Source organism: Passer montanus, unplaced genomic scaffold, assembly GCF_014805655.1.
Source record: "Passer montanus isolate IOZ18808 unplaced genomic scaffold, ASM1480565v1 scaffold168, whole genome shotgun sequence".
In the NCBI taxonomy this organism is placed as follows: Eukaryota; Metazoa; Chordata; class Aves; order Passeriformes; family Passeridae; genus Passer; species Passer montanus.
Genome location: NW_024364048.1, coordinates 601,801 through 628,284, shown reverse-complemented (window position 1 = coordinate 628,284; position 26,484 = coordinate 601,801). Strand labels below are relative to the sequence as shown.

The 26,484-nt window shown below is 62.8% G+C and overlaps 1 protein-coding gene across 1 annotated transcript in view; it reads left to right on the top strand.

The window, feature by feature from the left end:
* The first annotated feature begins 2,549 nt into the window (after positions 1–2,549).
* Positions 2,550–26,484, top strand: part of NTN1 (netrin 1) — a 77,763-nt gene continuing 53,828 nt past the window's right edge. Inside the window, exon 1 of the mRNA XM_039703738.1 lies at positions 2,550–4,742. Coding sequence (XP_039559672.1) covers positions 3,494–4,742 — 1,249 coding nt within the window. The 5' untranslated portion in view covers positions 2,550–3,493. The remainder of the gene's footprint in view (positions 4,743–26,484) is intronic.

Here is a 26,484-nt window from a genome sequence, read left to right as displayed (position 1 = left end):
GTGCGGGGCGAGGTTTGGGGGGTTTGAGGCGAGCAGCCCGGGCAGCCCGCCGCGGCCGTGTTTGAAAGATCGCGGAGATATTTTCACACCTCAAACCGCCTCCCCCCTCTCCCCTCCAGCCCCCATCGCCTTGATTTAGCCCTTGGTAATTAATTTGGCATTTCAGAATAGCTACTGGGCTGGATAATGGCCTCATTCATCTCCCCAGCCTAATCTGAACAGAATCTGGAAGAAAAGCTTTCAGAAAGACAGAAACTGCCATTCGGCAACTGCTCAAAAGAACTGTCACTCCAGGGGAATAAATCGCTCCTGATTATTTCAACCCGGGTCTTCTCTGCCTTTCCAGCCGCTCCCGGTCCCGCCGGGAACGGCCCCCCGAGAGCCGAGGAGGAGAGGAGCCGCTCGGGCTTCCCCCTCCCTTCTGCAGCCCGGGCGGTGCAGGGGGAGGTGGGCGAGGAGCAGCGCATTGTTCCCGGCGAGGAGGACGAGCTCCGGCACCCGAAGCCATTTGACTTTTAAAACAGGCTCCGAGCGCCGGGGCCGCCTTTCCCGCTGTCCCCGGCGCGGCTGAAATCAAACCCTTCCCGGTTCTCCGTCCCCGGGGCTTCTCCCGGGACAAACGCGGGGGAGCGGGGAGGCTCCGCTCTGCCCCGGCCCGGCCCGGCCCGGCCCGGCTCGCTCAGCCCCCGGGCCGCACGCGGGACCGGGCAGGGACCGGAGATGATGCCCGATGCGGTCCCAGCGGTGTTTCGTTCCCGGTGCAGGCACCGGAGATGTTCCGGCATCTCAGCGGGGCTGACTCGGGCAAGGATCCCTCCCGGGGCCGGGCAGGGCCGGGCTGGCTGGTGATTCCTGACAGGAAAATCGAATTCGCGGTGGGGGCGATCCGTGGCGGGCACGGCCGGTTCCCCGGGCATGCCCCGTCCCCTGCTCCCGGGACAGCCCCGGCCCCGAAGGGTCCGGCAGGCTCGGGCCGGGCCTCGAGCCGTGCCTCGGTCCCCGCGGAGCTGCTTACATGCGTTTGATAGCTCGAGGGCGAGGTAATTAGAGGAGAAAGCCTCAGTAAATCACGTTAATGACCGCAAGAGCCATTCCAAACCCCGGGGGTTGTGAAACTCCGAATAAACGCAGCGAGAAGGGCAGGAGGAAGGCGAGGGCCGCAGCCCCGGGAGCCCGGCGGGCAGCGGAGCCCCGCGCCCGGCAGCGCCGGCCGGTTGTTAAATTAACACCCTGCTAATGGCATTAGGAGCATCTCGGCTTTGCGGGGTAGCTCCGCGGGGCCACCTTTCCTTACATTCGCCCCAATTTTTGCTGTGAGGCGGTGAAGGTCCGTGCGGGCTTCTAGGGGCGGCCGGGCGACCTTCAGAAACCCTGAAGGATTTTGAAGAAACGCTGACATTTCAGCGCTGGGGACATTCCCGGGCCGCGGTCGGGCCGGCGAGAGGCTCCGGGAGGGTTCGGAGCTACCGGAGCCAAACCCGCACCTTTCCCCCGAGGGTCCCGGCAGCGGCACCTGCTGCGCCCCGAGCGGGCCCCGCGCGTCCCTCCGGGCTCGGGAGCTGTCCCGGTCCCGGTCCCTGTCCCTGTCCGTGTCCCTGTCCCTGTCCCTGTCCCTGTCCCTGTCCCTCCACAGCCCCGGGCACGGGCGGACAGGAACCCTCGGCAGCAGCTGGTCCCGGGCACGCGTGGCCGAAGGAAAAACGGAGGGGTCACAAACCGAGAGAGATGCTGATGGCAGGAACCTGCGGGGCTCTGCGGGCCCGAACTTGGGGCTCCGAGCTGGGGATTCCATCCCTGCTGGGAGAGCCCGCACGGCCGGAGATGTCCCGGGGCTTCCCCGGGCCTCTGTCCCGGCCTGGCCACACGGCCCGGGACAGTTCAGTCCAAAATTTCCCCTCCCTGCCTGAGGCGCCCTCCCAGAGCTGGACGGGAGCACACAGCCCCCATCCCAATTCTGCAAACCGGGCCGGGATTCGGGAGTGGGGTTAAAGCTTTCTGCGGGGCTGGGGGATCCCGCACTGCCCGTGAGTGTCCCGGGAGTGCCGGACGGTGGCCGAGTCCCTGCGTGGCCCGGGTGGGACCAGAGGGACCGGACCGCCAGCCCCGGCCCGGGGATCCCCATCCGCACACGGCGATGGAGGGCCGGGAGCGGGGCGGAGGGGCCGCTTCCCGGGGAAGAGTTAACAAATCCCGGGAGCGGCGGGGCTGGGGGGGCGGCTGGGGGGGTCCGGGGGGAGCGATGGGGGCAGGGAAGCTGCGGAGCCCCGCTGCCCTGCAGGGAAGGCGGTTGCATTGCCAAAGACGCCCCGCTGGGCTAGCAGGCCCGGGAGCAGATTAATCAGGCACTAATTCAATTTACAACAACCACTTTTATTCAGCTCGGTGGCAAGGAATTCAAAGCGGGGAGAGGGGCGGGCGGAGAGGAGGGGGCGGAGGCCGGCCGGGGCTCGCCGCTGCCCGGGCAGCCCCCGTCCCCTCGGGCCGCCCTCGGGGCTCTCGGGGAGGGGAGCGAGCCTCCGTGCCAGGGCCCGGCCGCTTGAGTGACACGGCGTGGGCAGCGCTCCGAGAGAGGGCACCTCCGTTGGAAAAATAAAAGTGCCCTTTTAATCAAAGAGGGAGGCAAGGGGGGCGAGCACGGCGGCCGGGAGCCGAGGCAGGGAAACTCCGCTCCGTCCCCGTCTCTCCGGGTATCGGTGCCGTCCCCCCGGGCTGGTCCCCGGACGGGATGGCAGCGGGGAGAGCGGGGCCCGAGCGGCTCCAGGGCAGCCCCTCGGCACCGGGGGTCGCCGGGGGGTGGGAAGGGGAGAGCGGGGCTGGGCCACGGCCCGGTGCGGGACAAGTGCCGCCCTTTAACCCCTTCCTCGCCTTAACGGGAGAGCCGACAGACTGCAGAGCGAGGTGGGGGGCGGCAAGAGGTCTGTCCGGGGCTGTGACAGAGAGACTGCCCCTCTGCCCCGAGACCAGCCCCCTAAAACCACCTGCCGAGGGTGGCCAGGCCCGGCAGTTCCCGTGCTGTGCTTCCCCCCGTTAAACTTCCCCGGCACGGCTTTTCTGTCCCAGGGCGAGGGCGCGGGAGCCCACCCGGGCCGGGGTCCCTTCCACCTAGTCCGTGTCTGGCCCGGTGGAGCGGGGAGGCCATCAGGACCTGGTGGGAGACGTGCCCTTCCTGATCCCCCCGGCGTCCCCACAGGTGGGCGTGGGGCTCCTCCCGGCCGCTTCCCCCCTTCCCGCTCCACGCCCCCGGAGCATCCCCGGCTGCAGGGCGCGGGCGGCCGCGGCTCCCCCAGCCCCGCCGGGGGCACGGTGGGCGTGGGGGCACAAGGGCCCCCGCCCGGCTCCTGGGGCGGCCCGGGAGTGTGGAGCCCGCGGTGTCGAGGCGGGCTCCGTCCCACTCCCATCCCCCCCGCCCTCCCCGCGGCCTGTGCGCGTCTCTGGCTGAGCCGCCAGTGGATGTCGTTGTTCTGTTCCTTGAGCGCGATGTCACTCCTTTAGCATGACCTCAAACGCGGCGGGGGCTGGGACCGCCAGTCATTCTCCGTGCGAGGGCCGGGGCGGGAGGCAGGCGGGACCCAGCCCCGCCGCCAGCCCCACTTTTGTGGTGCCGCCGCCGTCGCGGTCTCCCCTTTCTCCGCGGGGCTGGCCGCGGGGCGGGCGATGCTCCGGGCTCCCTGAGCCGCCGCAGCGCGTCCCCGGCCGAGGCGCCCCGCGGCTCCCCGCTATGCCGCGGAGGGCCGCGGAGGCGCCGCTGGCCCTGCTGCTGGCGGCGGCGTGGCTGGCGCAGCCCCTGCGCGGCGGCTACCACGGCGTGAGCATGTTCGCCGTGCAGAGCGCCCAGCCCGACCCCTGCTACGACGAGCACGGGCTGCCCCGCCGCTGCATCCCCGACTTCGTCAACTCGGCCTTCGGCAAGGAGGTGAAGGTGTCCAGCACCTGCGGGAAGCCGCCGTCGCGGTACTGCGTGGTGACGGAGAAGGGCGAGGAGCAGGTCCGCACCTGCCACCTCTGCAACGCCTCCGACCCCAAGCGCGCCCACCCGCCCTCCTTCCTCACCGACCTCAACAACCCGCACAACCTGACCTGCTGGCAGTCCGACAGCTACGTCCAGTATCCCCACAACGTCACCCTCACCCTGTCCCTCGGCAAGAAATTCGAGGTGACCTACGTCAGCCTGCAGTTCTGCTCGCCGCGCCCCGAGTCCATGGCCATCCACAAGTCCATGGACTACGGCAAGACCTGGGTGCCTTTCCAGTTCTACTCCACGCAGTGCCGCAAGATGTACAACAAGCCGAGCCGCGCCGCCATCACGAAGCAGAACGAGCAGGAGGCGGTGTGCACCGACTCGCACACCGACGTGCGGCCCCTCTCCGGCGGCCTCATCGCCTTCAGCACCCTGGACGGCCGCCCCACCGCCCACGACTTCGACAACTCGCCCGTGCTGCAGGACTGGGTGACGGCCACCGACATCAGGGTGACCTTCAGCCGCCTGCACACCTTCGGCGACGAGAGCGAGGACGACTCCGAGCTGGCCCGCGACTCCTACTTCTACGCCGTGTCCGACCTGCAGGTCGGCGGGCGCTGCAAGTGCAACGGGCACGCGTCGCGCTGCGTCCGGGACCGCGACGACAGCTTGGTGTGCGACTGCAAGCACAACACGGCCGGGCCCGAGTGCGACCGCTGCAAGCCCTTCCACTACGACCGGCCCTGGCAGCGAGCGACCGCCCGGGAGGCCAACGAGTGCGTGGGTGAGTCCCGGCCCGGGCGGGAGCAGGACGGGGACGGGGCGCGGAGGTCCCCGGAGGGGAGGCAGAGGGAGGGCAGAGCGAAGGAGCCGCGGGGGGCGGCGGCGAAAGGCACGGGGACATCCAGGGACACGCCGAGCGGCGCGGGGACACGCAGGGACGCGGAGAACGGGAGAGGAGGAGGGCGCTGAGGTACCGGGGAGCGGAGGGGCGAGGACGGGACACCGAGGGACCTCGGAGCGGGGATGGGAAGGCGCTCGGGAGCGCAGGGGATGGGACGCTGAGGCGCCCGGCAGCTCAAGGCAGGGGACACTGAGGTACTCGGGAACCTCTGGTGACAACACCGAGGGACCTCCAGGTGCACGGAGAGCCTGCGACCACCGGGCAGGGCACAGGAGTTTGGGGCAGGGGATACCGAGAGCCGCGGGGCCGTGGGACGGGGACACCGTAGGCACCCGGCGGCGCAGGACGGGGCTAGGGGGGGACTCCGATGAGCAGAGCAAGGGAAAGCTCGGAAACGCGAGGCAGGAAAAACCAAGGAGCCGAGGAGAGGGGATAAGGGGCATTCAGGACTCCGGGGAACGCCATTCGTGTCCAAAGGAGCGCGGGGTCCCGGCTGGCCGGGCAGGGTCTCCCGTCCCGCGCGGGTCCCGGCCGGGGGCCCGGAGCGCAGGGCCCGGCTCCGGTCCGGGATCCCGGAGCTCGCCAGCAGCCCCGCTCTCCTCCTTGGGACACGGGCTCGGAGCCGCCGCCGAGCCCGAGAGGCTCCGCGTCCGGGCGGGACCGGGACGGGCCCTGGCCCTTTCCGGAGGCGGGAGGCGGCCGGGAGCAGGGCAGGGAAGCCGGGCAAAGCCTGCAGCTCCCGTCCCCGCATCCTCAGGAGGTGCGGGCGGCCCCGGGAGGCGGCGGCGGGGACTTGAGGGAGCCCCAGGGCCAAATGAGAAGCGGGCAGCAGCCGGTTCGGTCCGTCTGGAGCGAGAAACGCTCCGTGCTGGCTGTCCCGGGCGGACACGGAGTGTCCCTGGCCTCTGCCGAGGTGGACAAGGGTTAAGGGTTTGGGCAGTTCTCCCCGTGAGTCCCCGCACATCCCGCCGAACGTTCCCTCCGATCCTCCACCCCCGCTTCCCAGCGGGATCCCCGCGCAATGCCGCTCCTCTCCGCGCGGTTTAGGGGCCGGTGCTCGGCCCTGTGCCCGTGGGGACCCGGCCCCGGGGCTGGGATGGCCCGGACTGGGCTCCGCTCCCCGGCCCCGAGCCCCCGGCCCCGCGGAGCGCAGCCCCGGCCCCGCCGCCGCCGCCGCCTTGTTTACACGGAAAACACGGCCCCGTCTTCCAAAATATTTGCAGCTCCGACTATAGGAAAAAACCCTCGCCGAGCGGCCGGGCTTGGCCGCCTTTTTTTTTTTTTTAATTTTGTTTTCTTTCCCTTCTTTTTCATTTTTTATTTTTTTCCCCAAATCACAATCAGATGTGTGCCTTGCAGAGAGCGCAGTTTCTTCGCCGGCGCCTTCAGCAGGAAGGCACGGCCGAGCGGGGTTATCCTGCGGGGAGAGGGGCCCGGTGGCACCGGCGGCCCCGGGGTCTCGGCAGCCTCGGGGCGATGCTCGGATCCCGTCGGGACGGGGGAGGCGGCCGGGAGGTGCCGCGTCCCGAGGGAGAGCGGGGGTGCCCGAGGCTGCCGGGGTCAGCTCCGGCTTTGCTTTTCCGCCGTCCCGCGGCTCCCGCCGCCCGGCAGCGCTCGGGGACGGAGCTCCGCGCCTCTCCCCCTTCCCGGCGCTGTCTCTCGCCCAGCAGCGAGGCCGGGGGGCAGGAGGGGTCCGGCTCTCCCCGCCTCAGCCCCGCTCCCTGCCTGCAGGGTCACCGCTATCAGCGATGCAGTAATTTTGGCGCGGTCTCGAGGTGCTATCGGACCCCCGGTCTGCTCTGCAGGATCCCCAGATTCTCCTGAAAACGCCTCTATTCCGTTATTGTGCTGGCGCCGTGCTCCTACCATCCTTCTCCCTTCCAATGTACTTCCAATAAAAGGGAAGCAAGTTCCCAGTTTCCAGTAAAATATGTCACTTTTATGCCAGGCTTTGCATTTCAGACCATGTGCGCTCCCAGCCGCGTCAGACTTCTGCAAACGAAAATCGCTCTGTTTTTTCCTTTTCCACCGGCTTTGCTGGGAAGTGAGTGTTTTGCAAGGACGGAGCTACCGTAAAACAATTTTCCGCAGCCCGGTCCCGCCGCTCCTTGCCTGGGGCCGCACCTATCGGTCTGTAAAAACCAGCCGCGGCCAAAACCCCGCGCTGCCCTGCCAAGCCCACCCCGCCTGGAATAATCCCCCCAGATAAAGATCACAATAACCCCATTCAACTCCCACCCACTCGCTCATAACCGTCGGCCCACCCTGGTTTCTCTCCCAAATCCCGGGGGAAAGTCAGGCCCCGGGTCGGGGCAGGGGCGAGCGGGAGCCGCCGCTCGCGGGGGCTCCTCCAGCGCCGCTCGGGGAGCGAGCGCCCGGAGCGCCGAGCTGAGCCAAAGGGGCAGCAGCCACACCAGCTGGGTTTGCGTCTAGTAGCGCTGGGAGCACTGGTTGCATTTTTAATTTTTTTTTATTCACTGAATTTACTTTTTTACTTTCTGGAAAATCGTTGGGAGTTTTCTTTTTCTTTTTCTTTTCATCCAAGGAGAAAAATTATAGAAGGTGTCTGCTTTGCTTAAAAATTTGGGTGTTTTCTTTGGTAAGCCCATTCCCCCTGCCAAAACTGAATCTTTGTTCCTATTCATGCTTCCTTGGGGCTGAGAAAGAAATGCTCTGGAGTTTCTGACAGAAAGTCAAAATTTCCCATGGGAACGCTTTTTGCCAGCCAGATCGAATTTTTCTTTAGAGCCCCTCGCGAGATCCCAGCACTGCACGCGGAGAGGACAGGGCTCGTCCCCAGGAGGTGTTCTCCAGGGAGCTGCTCCTGCAGAGCTTTCACAGCCTCAGGTTCCCATCAGCTTCACCTGGCACGTAACTCATCCGCGCAGAGCTTGGCCTGGCGGTCCGGCTTGGCCGGGCGCCTGGGAGCCGCAGCGCTCCGGGGAGGACTGGGCTTGGAGAAGAGCTCGGAGGTCTGTTCTCCATCCTGCCTCTCTCCAGCGCCGCTGGGCTGGCTCTGTGCTCAGCGCTGGTCCAGCCCAAGCCCCCTTCTCCAGCCCAGCTTTTCCTGATGCAGCTTCCAGCTCCCCCGGGAGAGGAATTGCAGCTGGGAAAGGTCTGGAGTAAAACACTGCCAGAGCTCAGCTGCTGGTGAGCTCGTGTGGACACAGGAAAACGCAGGCAGGGTCTTTGATCAGATTTAACTTCACTGAAACACAACGTGCACCGTTCCACGGTTTCTGCAGAACCACGGTGTCGTTCAGAGTGCTGGGAATGAGCCGGACCAGCATCCTCCCTGCGGTTTGCACAGAGCAGGTTTGCTCCGCCTGGGATAAGGCACCGCTGGCCAAGCCCAGGCTGCATCCCGCTGACAGGCTCGTGGAGAACTCCAGACCCCTTCCAGGGCCGGCTCCGCAGCCCCAGCGCCTGTCCCCGCGGAGGCAGGAGATGCTCCCGGCTCCTGCAGGTGTTCCTGACATCAGCGCTGCCTGCAGGTGCCGGGCGCCGCTCGGCTTTGGCTCCGCGGGGCCTCGAGAGCGTTTAACAAAGCCGGGAGCGAGCGCAGGGGAGAAAGGAAACACATTGTGTTCCCAGATAGGGGATTTGGCACGGGCACACGGGGAGCCTGCTGCTGGACGGGCTGTGAAGGGTTCCCAGGCTGGGATGTGCCTCATGTCACAGCGATTTCCGAGCAAGTTCTTGTTCAGCGGAAAGGAAACTTCACCTCACACAAGGAGCTGACCAGGAACTCTGAGAGGAGCGCCCACCAAACACTCCCGATGAAAAACTTCCTTCCAGTCAAACCCGGGCCTTTGGCACGTCCGTGCTGCTCCAGGGAGGCATTTGCAGGGCAGAAAATAGCAAACGGGGCCCTCCACCCTCATCACAGCCAGGGAAATCAGACCCTCCCACACAGCCCGCTCCTCTCGCTCTGCTCCCTCGGAGGGACGGGAGGGGTTTCACGCCAGGGAGTTCCTGCTGTCCCTTATGGAATTCGGGTGATCCCTCTCCTTTACCTGCATTAATCACCTCCGCCTCAAAAGCTTTCCCGGTTCCATCCTGCCTGTAACCATCTCCCCAGGCTGGCACAGGGGGATACTGGGGACCCTCATGAGGGGATTCCCTCCCACTCTCCCTGGCCTCCAAACGGAAGGAGGAGTCAAGCTGGAGGTGACTTTGGCTCTGTCCCACTGGACAGTCCCTGCAGGAGTTGCAGGTGCCCGAGGGGGCAGAGCCAGGGCGAGCCCGGGGCCACCAGGGGCTGGCGGTGGCTCACGGTGACCGGGGTGCGCCCGACCGGGCAGGGCTGGGCTGGGCTGGGAGCTGTCCTTCGTGTCTGCTCCCCTCCCGCGGTGCCTCAGGGCTTTGCCGATGGCTTATCCCCTGACAGAGGGACAGGGGGACAGAGGGACAGGGGTAGAGAGGGACAGGGGGACAGAGGGACAGAGGGACAGAAGGACACAGGCTCTGGCTGCAGCACTGGGAGGGGAGTGTGGGTGGGACTGGCAGAGCTGGCAGGGACCTGGTGACAGGGGCACATCCACTGCTCCCTTCAGCTCCCTGGTGGGAGGGGAGTCAGGCAGAGGAGCAAAGCGGCTTTGCAAATCCCTCTGTGAGGAGGAAAGGAGTCTGAGTGTCCCCCTGTCTACCCCGCTGATGGCCACGGCTGCTCCAGAGGGCTGCGGAGGGTTGCAAACATCCATCCCTTCTTGCTTGGAGAAACAGCCACAGTCCCAGCCTGGGCAGAGAGGCTCTGGGCAGGACCCCCAGGGTCCCAGAGAGGATCCCCAGGGTCCCACAGCAGGACCCTTGCCGTGTAACCTCCTTTTCCACCCGAGGCAGGTGCTGGTGCCTGGATCTGGCAGCACAACTCCACTCTGCCTGTGGCTGGATCCAGCCAGGGTTCAGGATTTTGGAACTGCCTGTTGCCTCCTGATGATTACAGGAACATTCATCATTTCTCATGTCCAGGTTTGCCTTGGGCCTCAGTTTCCCCATGCACAGGGAGCAGAGGGGGGCTCTGTGAAATCCTGTGGATTTGGGTTGAGAAGGACACGAGGCATTATTGCAGCCTCCTCGCACTCAGGAAACTGCCACTGGGGCGGCTTCAGCAGCAGCTGGAGCAGGCCCTGGGGGGCTGCAGTGCTCGTGGTCCAGGTGCCATCGGGGGGCCTCGGGTCCAGCTGAGGTGCAGCTCCTGGGCTGTGCTGCGTGGGGAAGCACGGAGCAGGGAGGCTGTATTGCTGAGCAGATGGGTGCTGTAGCCATAGAAATTTGGGCCCAGGAGCCGCTGAGGCTCCCATTGTAGCCTCCCAAGGGAGCCTCGCATGGGCAGAGCTTTCTCACAGGCTTTTATTCTCAGGAAGCTTAAAGTTAAACTGATTTCCAACAGAAAGGTTTTTACACCAACAAACAAACAAACAAAAAAGCGCAGTTAAGGCTAAAACAAAACCAGGCTTGGCACTCCGGGTTGGACACTTGCCTTCCCTTGAGCTTGTCCACGGCTAATCTCTGCCCTCCTCCTTCTGGGCCAAATCTTGTCATCCTCATTCAGCCTCCGCTGTCCTCGCCTCGCAAACTGCCTGTGCCTGCCCGGGGGGACGTGCTGCTCTCCAGGGATGGAGCAAAAAGCACCCGAGGGCTCTGGAATCCCCGCTGCCTGTAAAAGCACTCCCAGGATTCTGGGATTTCTGTCTGGGACCAGCTGGCAACATGAATTTGTCTCCATATTCTTAATTTATCTCCCCTTCATCCTCAGGGATGGGAGATGGATTTTTGTGGCCAAGGAGGGTTGATGCCTTTTTGGCCCTAGATCTCTCCTGCCTCTCTTTTGTGACACCCAGATTTTTGGTGGTGGTTTTGGAGGATCTTGTGCTCTTTATGGGACTGCAGGATTTCATTCCAGAGTTCCTGGTGTCTCTTGTTAAATTTAGGTGATTCCTTTTCTCTGCCCTGACTGATCACCCACCCCAAGCACCCTCGCAGCCCCTCCTGTGTGTGACCTTCCTGTGGTCGGGCTGTGCAAGCAGAGCTCTATTGAGGATTTCCTGGAGGATTTCAGGGCGCTGTGTTGAGTTTTTTTCCCCACCAGTTTTGTCCAGGGCAGAGCAGGTCCTGGTGAGGCCGGCTGGAACAGCCTGGTACCCGCCTGGCACCGCAGGGGCCGTGGAGCATTTGGCCACTTGCTGCTGCCCAACAGCACAAAAACCCCACGGCAGCCCCAGCACCCACCAAATCCAGCACCCACCTTTCCCTGCAGAGCTCTGGCACAGCTGCTGGAGCACGGGACCCGGGGCAGGGCTGTGTGCCCAGCACGGGGGTCACAGGCTCAGCCTCGGCAGGATGGTTCATCTGCAGCGCAGTCATGATGGCACCGAGCAGATCCCGGCGTGTTTCGGGAGGGAAGGGACAGGATTTGCTGCCAGGACCAGCCCGTGCAGGGCTCAGAGCCGGGACGGGGCCCGGCGGTGGCAGAGCCACATCTGCTCCGTCCCCAGGGTGCCTGTGGAGCAGCGCTGCCGTTTGGCCTCCGCCGCCGCCAGCAGCAGGAAACGTTTGCTTTGCATAAACCCAGCTCCCGTCCCCAGCATCCCTGCCAGATCCCCGCTGCTTCCCCACGGAGCGGCACGGCCCGGCTGGCACGGCTCGGCACGGCCCTGCAGCCCGGCGGGACGGGACAAGGGCCGCGTCTGGGCCGGGATCACAGCACGGGACAGGGACAGGGACAGGGACAGGGGCAGGGACAGGGACAGGGACAGGGACAGGGGCAGGGACAGGGACAGGGACAGGGACAGGGGCAGGGACAGGGACAGGGACAGGGACAGGGGCAGGGACAGGGACAGGGACAGGGACAGGGGCAGGGACAGGGACAGGGACAGGGACAGGGGCAGGGACAGGGACAGGGACAGGGCCAGGCCGGATCCGCAGCCTGCTCAGTCCCGGCTCTGCCCGCCGCAGACTCATCCCCGCTGACCGCGCTCCAGAGTGCGGAGAGCTGGGATGGGGCAGGTTGGAGTGACAGGCAGGCTTTTAAAAGGATATCTGTGTAATGGATTGCTCCATAAGGGGATTAGGATGCCCTGGGGACTGATAAGGAGACAGGGAGGCTTTTCCTGCTCCAGCCAGGGAGGGAGCGGAGCGGGACTCGCCGCTCCCGATCCAGGAGCAGAGGGACCCGTGGCACGGGGGGCTCAACCCCACACTGAGGGTTTGCCTTGGGCTCAGCAGAAACCAGGGAATCAATGCTGGGGAGGGGGAAATCCCGTCTTCTTTTGGGAGATACAAACAAACACTCTGACCCGGAGAACACGGGGATGGGAGACACTCGGCTCTGCTGGGAGATGACTTTCTGGAAGCGTTTTAGCACCGCTAAACACGGTTTTAGTGGAGCCTGGAGTTAAAAAGCTGATGGGGTGATGTGGGCAGAGAGATGATTTTGTTCTGGGTCTCAGCTGGCACGGGGGGCTTCGACAGCACAAACTGGGCACAGACCTGCTGCCCACAACGGGCACCTCCTGCTCACCGGGATGGCAGAGGGCAGGGAAAGGAACGGGCAGGGAAGAGCCTGGATTCATGTCCCACACGCAGCTGTGAGACCGTGAAGGAAATCATCCTGAGCAGACATTTCCACAGGCAGGAATTTTCCTTTCCAGCCTTTTCAAAGTGTCTCGTGAGTGGCGGGAGGGTTGAAAATCGTGTTTGCATCCCCACCTGGACAGAGGGTTGGAGGGCGGGGAAGGAGCAAACCTTTATGTCACTCTGTCCTGGAACTACAGGGCTTTTCTAAATTGCTCCACAAAAGGGCTGGAAGGCGCCTCTGGCTTTGCCCAAAGCCTGTTCCCACCAGGCTGTGGCTGCTGGTGGAGAGGGGTCCCCTCGGGGCTGAGGGGATCACAGCAACCACAGCCCCCAGGCCAGCTCCTGTTCCCCTGGGGATGGAGGCGCTGCCAGTGGGGGAGCCCAGCAGCCCTCGGCCCTCTTCTGCCAAAAACAAACAGCAAAAAGAGATCGTGTGGGCAGGTGAGTGGAGATTCCAGCACAGGCAGCAACCTTGGGAACCTCTGCTTGAGGATCAAAGCTGCTGCATCTCCCGTTTGGGGAGAGGATGGAAAGCCCAGGCCTAGACCCAGCACCCCGAATTTCCCCTGGGAAAGGGCAAAAATGCCACGAGGGGCAGGAGCAGGCAGCGCAGTGACAGAGGCTGGGAGCAGCCCGGCTCTGTGGGGCTGTTTTACAGCAGATTTGTCCTTTTTGACGTGCTGGGGTGGGGAACTCTCTCTGCCAGCGAGCAACAGGCCCAGATTCGTTGATGGTGCCTCATGCAGAGGGGACAGCGCTCCCCAGTTTGTCAGGAGGAGGGAGGGGAGGGAGGGGAGGCGTTCTCCGCTGTCCCAGGTGGGAACTGGAGGAGGAGCGGCAGGAATGCTGCTGGCTCAGCAGCCCCGGGCCGGGCTCGCTGCCACATCCGCGCGGGTCCGGGCGCTCCCGGCCCGCAGGAGCAGCCCAGCTGCTGCCCCGGTCCCCCCTCACCGCGGGAAGATGGATGAGGTGTCCACGTCGTGTTCCCTGTGGGATTTCGGGGCCATCCATCACCCAGATCCCTGCCAGGCTGCGCTGGGTGGATCGCTGCGATCCGTGCTTAGTTTTGACCGAGGCAAACAATCTTGGTTGCAATTATCATTAATTATCCTATGGGAACAATTGGCGACCCTTAATGGCGGCTGTGTGGGTATTTAGGGTGCAGGCTGAGGCAGTCAGAGCAGAGTGGGCGAGGAGAGCGTGGACAGCACATCTGACAGGAAAAGGGAATTTTAACACTCACCGGGGACTGCCCCAGCGCTTGCTTTGCTCTCACAGCCCCTAAAGGACTTTCCTTCAGGGTCTAGAGTGTCTTCTCTGCCTGGGGAGAGCTGAGCCCTGCAGGGAGGGGAGGGAGGGCAGTGCCGGCAGGTGAGACCCAAATCCCCCTGTCCGCAGCCTCCTCTTCGTGCAAAACCTTCCCGGGAGGGGCGGCCCTGGCTCCTCCTGCCCCCCTGGCTGCAGAAAGAGCAGAAAGAGCCAAAAGCAGCAAAGCGAGCCCTGGGGAGCGCGGCAGAGGCATCAGGACACGAAATGGAGCGGGAAAGAGGGAAGGTAAAGGACGGGAGGAGCCGCGGGCAGGAGGAAAATGCCTGGGTTTGAAAATCAGAGTTTGTGGTGCACGGAGCCCCGAAGAGCATCCCCGGGATGGGTAAAGCCGCTCTCTCCGGGCGCTGCCTGCTGTTTTCCAGCCCCATCTGATAAGCGGCGCAGAACCAGCCCCGCGTTTTGCTGCCTCTGTCAGCGCGGCCGTCCCGAGCTGTTTACGGGCTCAGCCTCCCCCTTTTGCAACAGGGAGTCACTTCTGGTTAGTGTTGGAGATCGGAACGTGATTACCGAAAGCCTCATGAAATTAAATCCCCTCGCTTCAAAGCGGCCGGGGAGGGAGGGAGAGAGGGAGGGAGGCAAGCTTCTGGTTAGTGTTGGAGATCGGAACGTGATTACCGAAAGCCTCATGAAATTAAATCCCCTCGCTTCAAAGCGGCCGGGAAGGGAGGGAGAGAGGGAGGGAGGCAAGGAGGGAGGGAGGGAAGCAGGGAGGGAGGGACTCGCTTCAAAGCGGCCGGGAAGGGAGGGAGAGAGGGAGGGAGGCAGGGAGGCAGGGAGGGAAGCAGGGAGGGACGGAGGGAGGGAGCGTCCCTCTGGCAGCGGCGGTGGCCGGGCGGATATTGAGAGCAGCCTGGTGGCCAGCGCTGCCCCGCGCACAATCGGGCTCTGACAGAGGGACGGCAAATACAAACAGCAGCTTGTGTTTGCACACAAAGGCTCCGCGCCCCGCCACCCCCGGGCCCGGGCTCTGCACCCTCGGCTCTTGGGAAAAAAGTCCTGGGAGGGCTGGAGGGAGGGAAAGGCAGCTGAATATTCAGGGATGAATTGAAGTGTGCAAACAGCCTTTGGGAAGCCCGCGGTGCAGCGCCTTGGATCGCCTGCCCGCCGGGGCTGGAACGCAACCGCTGCGCTTGAAAGGGCGACTTTCACGCTGAAGCAAAACGGGACAAAGGAAGATAAATGAAACGGGCTCCCGGCAGGGTTTGGTTTGTTTGTTTTTGTAACTCGGCTAATATTCCCGCATTGTTCAGCCCAGCGGCCCAGTGTCTGTCCTTCACACGCTGCTCGTAAATCGGGGCTGGGCGGGCGTGCAGGCAGCGGGCGGTAAAGGGAGGGACCGGTGGGACAGGGACGGGAGCAGCGGGACAGGGACGGGACCGGCGGGACAAGGATGGGACCGGCGGGACAGGGACGGGACCGGTGAGACAGGAACGGGAGCAGCGGGACAGGGACGGGAGCAGCGGGACAAGGATGGTACCAGCGGGACAGGAATAGGGACAAGGACAGGGACAGGATCAGTGGGACAGGGTCGGGACGAGCGGCTCCGGCCCCGGCCCCGGTGACCAGGGATTGTCCTCTGTGGCTCTTGCTGTCCGGGAGTTGGGACCCCGCGCTGAGCTGGGCAGGTCCGAGGCGGAGCGGGGGGCTCAGCCCTGCGCACCCCCAGCTGCTCCTGCAATCAGCCGGGGGGTTTGGGCACAGTGCAGCACCCAGCAGAGGTGTGGGGGGGTCTGTGCACCGGCAGAGCTCTGCTGGCAGCTCATTCCTCAGCTGAGCGGGCACGTCCTGATGCGGTTCACAGAGCTGGCAGCAAACCTGCCGGGATCTGTCCAAGTGGGGACACCCCAGGAAAACCGTGGGGACACCCCAGGAAAACTGTGGGGACACCCCAGGCGAAGCGTGGGTACCGGCGCTGATGTGTCAGCCCTCTCCATCCCATCCCACCCCACCCCATCCCAAGGAGCACTTCTCATCCCCCCGTGCCGGGATGGGTCCCTGCAGAGCTCAGAGCCTGCCCAGGGCTGATCCCCTGGGATGGATGTGAATTCGGGATTAGGGATCGCAGCGTGGACACAGCCACGTTGATCCAGGCGCTCGTTTGATTGTAAGGATTAGAAGATTCCCAGTGCAAGCCTCTTGAAAATTCCCTTTCCCTCCGGATTTTCGGCAAAGCAGGTTTAACACCGCAACATTTCTCTAGTGTGAGCTGAGTAAGCAAAATTTAATAATCAGCTGCATAATAGTTTATCTCAAATCAAAGAGCAAGAGCAGCGTCGCCTTTAAAACATTTGAATAACATTTAATATCCTCTGTAGCATTTACTTTTCACAAGCCTCTGCAAAACCACCAAATGCTCACAGAAATTTGGCAAACTGACTTCTGCACAAATCCAGCCCCCCGGATGACTTGTTCCTTAGTCTCCACAAAGTTTCGCCCAATCAACAACAACAAGAAAAAAAATCCCAACAAAACCCCAGACAGCGCCTCTCGTGCTGGGGGCACCACAGAAATCCCCTGGTTTGGGTGACCAATGAATGTCCCCAGCAATGAAAGCGAACAATTTGTCGGCAGCCCCTGCACTTGAAAACGAATGATCCAAATTATTCAGCGAGTCTCCCTGGATAGTGAATCCATTGAAAGGGGATCGAGACAGGGTCATAAATTATTCATTACCCAGAAGAGAATGAAATGCATATAATCATAACAATAATAATAACAACAACAATCGTTACACTAATAATAGTAACCAGAGCCCAGGCAGCTCTGCCCGGAGATCCAGGGAGCCGTGAAGCCTCCCAGGCTTTATTTTCCGTTTATCCCAGCCGGTATTTAGAGCGGCTGTGTTAAATAAAGGAATGTAAAGTGGGTGGACATTTGGAATAAATGAATTTATTGCCGATAATTGGACTCGCTTGCCTTGGCCGGGGGTGATGGACTTGGTGCTCGGGTCCTTGGCACGGAGCAGCTCGGTGAACTCCCGCTCCTCCCCGGTAATTGCTGCACGGAATGGATTTCTCCGTGTCCCGGGCTGCCTTCAAGGAGCCTCTGGAAGTGGCTGCAGCGAGCCACGTCCTGTCCCTGTGTCCCTGGGAAATTTATGTGTCCACGGGCTGAAAGAGAAGCGGGCAGTGCTGGCCCGACCGTGTCGCTGGGCTGTGACTCTTCCTGCCTTCAATGGGACGCGGATGGTGCAGTCAGAGCAGCGCGGAGCCGCCGCGTTTGTCACCCTGCGCTGTTCCCTGCGCCGCTGGCACGCCTGGCCGGGCTGGCACGGCCCCGCCTGGCTCCGGAGCCCTCGGCTGCCCCGGGCCGAGGTGTCCTTGGGGCAGCTCTGACCGGGCAGCTCCCTGCAGCAGCCCCGGGGGTTTCCGCACGGGGAGCTCTCTGCTGGGCCATGCTGAACTTCCGAATGCGCTTCTGTGCCCGCACGGGCTGCAAGGAGCCCGGCTACCGCTGTGCATGCAAATGAATCGCGGCGCAGGGCTCGGCCGTGGCACTCGGCCATCTCCCCGGCTTTCCCACAGGTCGCCCGTGGCGGCGAGGGGGGCTCGGAGGGGCCCCAGGGTCCTTCCTGAGGCTCCCTCGGAGCTTTCTCCACCTGCTGCTCTCCGGGAGGAGAGGGGACGGCTGCTGCTCTTTCCTGCATGCCGGGAAAATGACATCTTGAGAGCTAGGGAGCAGCAGGCTGGGCCGGGAGGGGGTAAAGAGCTGATGGAAGGGGTAAAGGACTGCTGGAAGGGGTAAAGCACCGCTGGAAGGGGTAAAGCACCACTGGAAGGGGTAAAGCACCGATGGAAGGGGTAAAGCACCGATGGAAGGGGTAAAGCACCACTGGAAGGGGTAAAGCACCGATGGAAGGGGTAAAGCACCGATGGAAGGGGTAAAGCACCACTGGAAGGGGTAAAGCACCGATGGAAGGGGTAAAGCACTGATGGAAGGGGTAAAGCACCGCTGGAAGGGGTAAAGCACCGATGGAAGGGGTAAAGCACTGACAGGTCCGGCTCCACCAGCGCTGGGGGCTGCAGAGGGGGCTCAGCACCCCCAGGGCTGGGGCTGGGGGGGTCAGTGCTGCAGCACAGCCGACCCCCGGGGGTTCTTTGTGCTGCAACAGCGTCACAGAGCTGCGTTTTGTTCGCTCGGTGAGTTAATCCGCAGCTCAGGCTGAGCCTGCCCAGGTGGGGGGATGAGGCAGGGGCTGGTGGGGGCCCGGGGCTGAGCGGGGGCCGCCGCCGGCCTTGGGGACACGTGGGACATGCGGGGCCGCTCCCCGTGGCACGGCAGGAGGGCTGAGCTCGCACATCCTCTGCTGCCGGGCAGCTGCGAGGCAGCGAGCAGAAGAAAGAGTTCCCGCTGGCATTTTTGTTGGAAGTCGCCTGAGTATTAAGTGGAACACGGTTTTCATTACCAGCTCCGCTTTGGTGCAATAAATCACGAACTAGAAACACACTTCTGGCCCGGATTCTGCCCTCAGCTCTGAGTGGCAGCAACCAGAGGCAAAATCCAGCCTCGGCTTCAGCGCGGCAGCCCATATGGTCACCTTTTGGAATTCATTTCTTCTGGTAATTTCTGTGTAATTAGACAGCACTGAAGGCTGCTTCCTCTCCGGGCAATTAGCGGTGCCGATCTCGTGCCAAAGGTGCGCTTTGCCCCCCACAAACCTGTGAGGAGGGACGAGCTCAGGCCCCAGGGGACAATCCGGACCCTCAGCAAGGGCACCCCGGACACCCCCGGAGTCCTGGGAGGAGATAGGGCCGCCGAGCAGCAGCCCAGCTCAGAGCAAGCCCTCGCTGTGGGGCCGTAGAGAGCCGGGAGTGTTTGTGCGAGCTCCAGCTGCTGCTGGAATATTTGGGAGGCCATCCCCGCCGAGCAGGAACCTGCCACTGCCGCAGCTGCTCTCCCGTGGGGGAGCCGCGCCGCTCCTCCCCCCGGGCAGGACTAATTTATATCTCATGAGACAGTTTTATTCGCGGGATTACCGAGGGATTCCGAGCCAGAGAGCCCCGCGGGCCCCGGCGCTGCCGCAGCCAGGGGAGTGCAGCGCTGGGAGGGCTCCCCGCGCTGGGTTATGGGCCCATAAAATCAGCCCTGCGAGGAGCCGGCCGCGCAGCCCGGGCAGAGTTTAAGCGGGTAACAAAGGCAGCCCCCGCAGCTTCTGCCGGAACGCCGCCCCCGGGCGGGGAGCAGAGCGGCGGGCTGGGCTGAGGCAGGCTCGGGGAGCTCGGCTGGGGTGCGGGACAGGCAGAGCTGGGGAGCAGCAGCAGGAGGAGGAGGAGAAGCCATTCCTGGCCCCAGCGCTGCGTTCCGCGGGCGGGGATGGAGCCCTGCTCCGCTCGGGTGTGGGTGGAAGGGCGGCCCTGGCTGATGGATTTGTTCCTGTCCTGCCACAGCCCCGAGCGGGACAGAGAGCAGAGGGGAAGGGGCCCTCCAGGCTGCCCTGAGTGCCGGGGGAGCTCCTGCAGCCCCTCCTTGGCTGGGGACCCCAAAGGCAGCCCAGCAGTTTGCAGCTCGGTGGGGCACGGAGCACGCAGCCTCCGGCGGCTCTGGCTGCTCTCCTCAGCTCCCATCACTGGGGGAGCAGTGATTTCATCTCCCCGGCTGGCTCCTGGGGCCAGGGAGACAAAACGGGCTCTGTGAGTGGTGCCCTGTCCAGGTATGGTCCCCTGCTCTGAGACTGACTCTTGGGAGAAAATTAATAGAGAACTGGGGAGGAAAAGGGGAATTTTTGCTTCTCCCGTGCATCCAGCTCTGAAAATCAGACTGATTGGGTCAGGGGGTGCAGCCGTGTTGGGGGAACGTTCCCATCCACGGGCAGCACCCTGCAGGTCAGCCCTTCACAGCTGTGCTGGGCAGCTTGCAGCCAGCTCCTGGTGCTCAGCCCAGTGTGAGATGCCAGGCAGAGAAGTCTCCTCTCCTGATTTCAGAGTGAGCACACCCTGGTCTCGGGGAGAGCAGCTCGTCCCTGCCCCAGCCCTGCCCTGACAGCTAGCCCTGTCCTGACAGCCTCCCCCACCTTCCCAAACCTCAGCTCCATCTCTCCTCCCTCCTCTCAGGGAAAGCAGGAGCTCCAACCCACCGTGGCAAACAGAAAAAAGTGACAAACTCTCGCAGGAGAGAAAACCCCTCTGGTTTCACCCCCCAGCAGCACCACGCACTCGAGAGCTGGCCCTGAGCACTTGTGGGGGACACAAAGGGACAGTCCCAGCTCTGTGCCTGCCCTGGGTGGGTGCTGGGGAAGCAGCCACAGCCTCTAAACAACTCTCAGGCTCCCAGCCTCCTGAGAGTTTAATTTTTGGGAAGCTTTAACATCCCCAGCTTACCAGGCTCTGAAAGAAAGGTCAGCTAATCCCTCAGAGCGCTGAATGCATTGAGCTCAGAGTGAGATTGCTGAACAGGGAGCGGGAGGCCGGGGGGCTGCGTGGATGCAGGGACCCTTCCCATAGCCAGCCTGGCTTTCCAAAGAAACGGACCTTGCATTCCAGTCCTCACCCGGCAGGAGGAGGGGAGGCAGACGTGGCCAGGCACCCCACGCCTCCCCCAGCTCCCCAGGGGAGCCTGAAAGGGACCTGAGGGTCCCACCCACGGAGGGACAGCGGGAACCTGGGCGCTGCAAATGCCCCAATTCCCGTGAGGAAATGCCCGAGGCAGCCCCAGGGGTGGCTCTCAGGGGGGCACCCGGGGCAGGCAGGAGGGTCCCTGCAGGCTCGGGGTGTGCTGCCAGCCGGGAGCAGCCTCCCCCGTGTGACACCCGTGCCAGCAGCAAGGACAGCCCGGTGCCACCAGAGGCAGCTTGAGGGCAGCCTGTGGGACCAGAGGGAGGAAAAGGACGGGCTCACACAGCGGGAGAGGTGCAGGACAGCCGGAGCTAAAGGCTGAAAGCAGCCCCCTGTGCCTTTTGGGGAGCTGCTTTTCACTGACTTGGGGGGGTTCCAACTGCAGCCCCGATCAGAAACCAGATTGATGGGGGGTGTCTGAGCACGACATCTGGGGGGGCATGCAGTCCCTGGCCTGGGGAAACTGAGGCAATGAGCAAGGCAGTGGCCAGCAGGGAGGCTCCCTGCTCCTAATTCCCTCCCTTTCCCCAGTCCTGCCCTGGTTTTACTCCAATTGTTGCTTTACTGGCAGGAAAGAGAGGAGACGGATCCCTGCTGTGCTGGGAGCATTGACCTGCGGGCTTTTGGGGGATTCTCACTCGGCTGGGGCTGATTTCGGGCTGGGCTGGTTTCAGGTGTGCCTGGACATCTCCAGCTCGTTCTGCTGGCCCGGGCCAGGGACAAACATTAACCACAGGCGGGCTGGGACAGCCCCAAGGTGCCTGGCCGGGCAGGAGGTGCAGAGGGCTGTGCCCGGGGTGAGGAGAAGGGGACAGCGCTGTCCTTGGCAGGATGAGAGGGTCCCCTCTGTCCCTGCCCCGGGTGAGCCCCCCGAGCCTCCCCACCCGCCCCCTCCTCAGCTCCCGCTCCTCCAGACGTTGCCCCCAGGCATTCAGCCTCTCTCCGGATCATTAAACATATTGAGCAACACCAGTCCTGTGACTGGTTAATTAGTAAAGACCTGACTAATTAGTTAATCGTGTTTACCGAGTGCTTTGAGAGTGCTCAGTGTTATTATTTCGAGTTCTGAGCGGCCCCTCCGCATGCCGAGCCCTGCAGGGCTCACAGCCTTTGTCTCTGCCAGCCCGGCCCGGGGCTGGGACGGCAACTTGCCTCTTCTGCCCTGGTCACCAGGTGGCCCAAACAGCCTCTTGGGGGGTTAGAAATGCTCCTCACAAATGTCCGTGCACCCCGGGACACTGAACTGCTCTTCCAAAGCCATCCCGAGCCTGGAGGAGGCAGGGCTGCCCCTCGGGGGGCTCTGCAGAGCCTGTGCTCCCCTCGCCCCTTAAGAGAAGATCAGCCTGCATCCAGCCTCGTTCTCCCTCCCAAATCCAGCCCTCAGTGCCGTGGACGCCTCGGGTTTGGGAGCCTCCCATTCTTTATGAGGGAAATCAGGCTCCCAGCAGAAGGCAGAGCAGGTCGTTCCCTGCAGGAGGCAAGGCAGGGCAGCCCAGCAGGGCACCGAGCAGAACGGCAGTGACAGTGGGCACGGAGCCCAGCGTCAGGCTCTGGAACGGCTCCTGGCACTGCCCACACTGGGGCAAGAGAGCCCCTGTGGCTGCGGGGTCCTGCTGCCAGCCTGAGCAGCACCAGACTGCCTGGAGGTGCTGGGGCGTGGAGAGGTGGGGTTTCTGTCCCTTGGGGTTCTCTGTCAGTTGGGGTTCTCTGTCATTTGGGGTTCTCTGTCACTTGGGGTTCGCTGTCAGTTCCACCGGACTGCCTGGAGGTGCTGGGGCGTGGAGAGGTGGGGTTTCTGTCGTTTGGGATTCTCTGTCAGTTGGGGTTCCTCTGTCAGTTGGGGTTCCTCTGTCATTTGGGGTTTCTCTGTCATTTTTGGGTTCTCTGTCAGTTGGGGTTCACTGTCAGTTGGGGTTCCTCTGTCACTTGGGGTTCGCTGTCACTTGGGGGTTCTCTGTCCTTTAGGGGGTTTGAACCACAGGTGGGATCCTTGCAGTTCATTTCAGACATGTGTCAGGATAAGAGTGCTTGAATGGCTCCCCCTCCCACGGCTCACGCATCCAGGACATTCCCAGTGGTTTATATGGATTAACTGGTACGGGAGAAGGGTTTAGAACAGGGTGGGACCATTTGGAGTCTGGGAATTTGATTCTCAGCTGTGCTGCGTTTGTGTCCCCATGTGTAAAGGTCAGAAGGAGCCCTGGACTTGCGTGGCTGTGGCCCCAGCCTGCTGTCACCCCAGGAGGGAGCCCAGGGGTGCCTGCAGGAAGGGCACGAGCACCAGAGCTCAGTTTAGTTTCTTGCACAAGACCAACTTTTCCTCCTTGCCTGACCTGCTCCCCACCACCCTCCTGTCAGAGCCCATTTCTGAGCTCCTCCTGCAGCCAGGGAGCACCAGGAGCCTTCCCCATCCTCCATTTTTGAGCTCCTCCTGCAGCCAGGGAGCACCAGGAGCCTTCCCCACCCTCCACTGCTGGGCTGGGGGAGCTCCTTTCCTGCCCAGTGCTCCTGGGCCAGGCAGTACCCCGAGCCCTGCTCCTCACCTGGGGCTGGCAGGGTGGCACGGTGTCCCTCGGGTGCCAGAGCTGTCCCCGTGCCCAGCCCCTATGTTCTCAGCATTCCCAGGCAGAGGAGAGGCTCCAGAGAGAGCAGCCAAGGCAGGCAGGCAGGCAGGGAGGCAGGCTGCACCTGGGAGATGTCACGGCTGGTGTTCCAGCTCCACACGGGCAGTGACAGCAGCTCCGTGGGGGCGTGAGCAGGCGCAGCAGGGCAGATTTATGGCCGTGGGTCAGGCTCGGGCTGAGCCAAACCTCCTGCCTAGCATCAGTTTTATGAACAAGATGAAGTGCAGAACCTGCAGCGCGGGCGCCCTGTGAGAGGAGCAACCCCAGAGAGCAGGAGCAGGAGTTCTGCGAGGGGCCATCCTGCCCTCCCTGCTCTGCTCAGGGCTCTCCTGGGTTTGGGTTGCAGTGGCCAGGCGTGAGCAGCCCCAGCAGCTGCTGGGTCTGGTCCCACAGCCCCAGAGAACTCACGGGCTGTGAGCCACGAGCGGAGCAGCTGGAGGCTGCAGGAAGCGGGAGGCTGGAGCTCCCCTCTTTCAAAACAAAATAAAATTCCCAGCAATTCCCAGCCCTGCAGAAGGCAGCAACGCCAGGCAGAGAACTGAACCCTCGGAGACAATTCCAAGTCCAGCAGCCTGTTGGGCACTGGGCTGCCCGGCCAGGGAGATGCTGTGGAGATTGTCACAGCACCACAGGACACGAGGGCCCAGGCCGTGCCAGGGACCCCTTCCTGGCCAGACACCCAGGCTGAAACTCTTGTAAACTCAGAACCTCATAGAAACGATTCAGCAAAATTCCTGGAGGCTCCCGGCTCTCCCCGCGATGGGCTGGGGCAGACCTTTCTCCCAGATGTGGTGAGATTGTCACTTCATCACCGGCTGGTACTGAAAGCTGGGTTTCAGCTGGGCTTTGACGGGTAATTGATGGATGATGCAAGGGTTGCTGTGCCTGCAGCGTGCCCAGATTGTCCTCTTTGGCAATGCCTTTTGATGTCCCTCTTCAAAGCACGGGGGCAGATCCTGCCCTTTCCCTGCGAAGGCATGGCCAGGAAAGCCTTGGCAAACACGAGGAAAGTGCCTGTGGGCTGGGGCTGCCCCTCCTTCACCCCACCCTGAGGCATTTCTGACACTTCTGCTCCACGGGACCCTGGGCACCTCCCCAGGTCAACGGGGGGATCAGGGCAGTTGTTGGCCAGGGGTGCTGGGTGCCCACACAACGCCCGGGCAGACAAAGGGCACAGCTCAGTGGCTCTCCAGGAGCTACAGAGCCTCGCCTTGGATCCCTGACACGATGAGAATGCTGCTTTTATTTATGAGAATGCTGCATTTAGGAGAATGCTGCTTTTATTTATGGGAGCGCTGCATTTAGGAGAATGCTGTTATTTATTTGGGATTCGGAGGGCAGGTTTCATGCAGGATAAACCTGTGGGAGAGCTGGTGGCAGCTGCTGCTCTGGAGTCCACGGGAGCATCCCGGTGATCCCAGCGGGAGCAGGGCAGAGCCAGGGAATGCCATGCTGGGTGCCTGTGCTGCTCCCTGGTGCTGAGGATCGCTCCAGGCTGTCCTGCTGCCCCAGCTGCGAAGGGCACAGCTCTCCAGGAGCTTCCAAGCCACACGGGTTTATTTTCCAGGGAAGCCACAGTGAGAGCTCAGCTCCCTCCAGCTTCGCTCCCAGCTTGCACAGTTTTGTCAGGGGTGGCCAGGAAGGGCCGGGCTGTGCTGCAAGGTGCCCGAGCTCCAGGAGAGCCACACAAGAATAACCCAGCCAGCAGGTGGGACACGGCAACCCCATCCCAAACCATTTCCCTTGCTGGCATCCCTTTTTTTGTTGGGAATTATGATGGTTGCGAGGCGTGGGCTCGCCCCTGGGAGTGTGATATTATTCCCCTCCTTTTGTGCCCCGGGCCGTGTTTGAGTTGGGAAACAAAGCCGAGCAGCTTGTGCCTCCTGTTGGAAGCCTTCCTACCCCGCTGGGGATCCGGGACCTTTTCATCTCAGCCGTGCACTCCAGAGGTTCTGCCTCTTCCCATCTTTAAGTCTTTAGTAAATATCAGAAAAGAGAAAATAAAGGCGATCCCCAGGGCTCGGCAGCGTTACCTTCCCTGTGTGAAACGGGGGGGAAAGGAAAACAGATATTTATCCTCATTTTAGCATTTTTCATGTGGAGCTGGCAGAGAGTAAATAATCCTTAGTCTGGTTTTGCAGGCTGGGGACACTGTGGAGCAGGGTGGATTTTACTCTTTGTGTGTGTGCCCGGACTTTGGGGGGATGCAGACCCTGAGCCACGGCAAGGGGAACAGAGCCCTGCCAGGGCAATGCCAGCTCGGGTGCTGCAGTGCCAGGGATCCTGGAGCCGTGGGCAGGGCAGGGAGAGCTCAGCCCCCCAGGAGGTGACAGAGCCACAATCCCACGGTCCAGGCCTTGGAGCAGGCACCGGGGCACGAGCCAGAATCCCAAATTTCCCCACACAAACAGGGGTGTGATTGGGAAATCAGCCCTTCCTGAGACACCCTGAGGAGCTGCAGGGCCTGAGCTCCCCCAGCCCAGATCTGCAGCCCCCTGCTCAGTGGGGCCGGGCCAGGTCCCCTGGTGCCAGTTCAGGTGCACAAGGGATGAGTTTGCTGCCCTGGCTGCCTGGCAGAGCCCCCAGAGCCACCCTGGCTGGGAGAGCACAGGGGGCATCTGGGCTGTCCCCATCACCTGTCCTGGGCTGGCAGTGACAAACCCCCCAGCAGCTCCCGGGCACCTGCAGCCCGTGCACTGCTGGTGGCAGAGGAACGCTCTGCCTTTGGAGCCCTTCCTGGGTGCTGGGGCTGATGTAGAGCTTCTCCCCGGCTGTGTGGGTGCAGCGAGGAATGCAGCTGCATCCAGCTCCCTGCAGCCCTGCAGCTTCCCCCAGGACCCCAGAACGGCTCCCCTGGCTTTGCTGTGCCTCATCATTCCCAAGTTTTCCAGCCCTAAGGCCAAAGGAGGCTGTATTCGATGTAATTATTACTCAAAAGTTTGAAAACTTAAAGGAGGAAAGCCAGGCCCTTAAACAGCCCAGGAGCAAAGCAACAAGTGTGAATGATGGCCCTGCCTGTGGGTTCCTGCGATGCGCTGGCTCCTCCCATGGACATGTGCAGGAGGGAAGGTTGAGTGCTTGTTTTGCTTAATCTCTCTGCTGTCAGAGTGGCAGTCCCCCGAGAGCAGGGATCTCTAGAGAAATGTGCCTCCCCTTTGAGAGGCAGCGCACATGCCCAGCTCCCAGCGAGGCACTTTTGTTCTCTCTGGTTTACACAACCCTCGGGGCCAGGAGAGGTGGCTGTCATGGTTGCAGGGATTACTGGCGACTGGAGGCGAGGGTGGGCTGGGCACAAGGGTTTGTTCTCTTGCCCGGGCGCGGAGACCCCGCTCCCCTCGGCGGGATCCAGCCCCAGCCCCAGCGGGGATGCTGAGCCCCAGCCCGGCTGCCCTGCCCCAGGGACATCCCTGTCCCCTCACAGGCCGCTGGCTGCCACTGCAGGACACAAACAACGCCGCACGGACTCGCTGCTCTTTCCAAATAGAAAGGGAAGTTTGTTTTCTGACTGCAACATTTATGGGTTTCCAAAAGTGGCAGTGG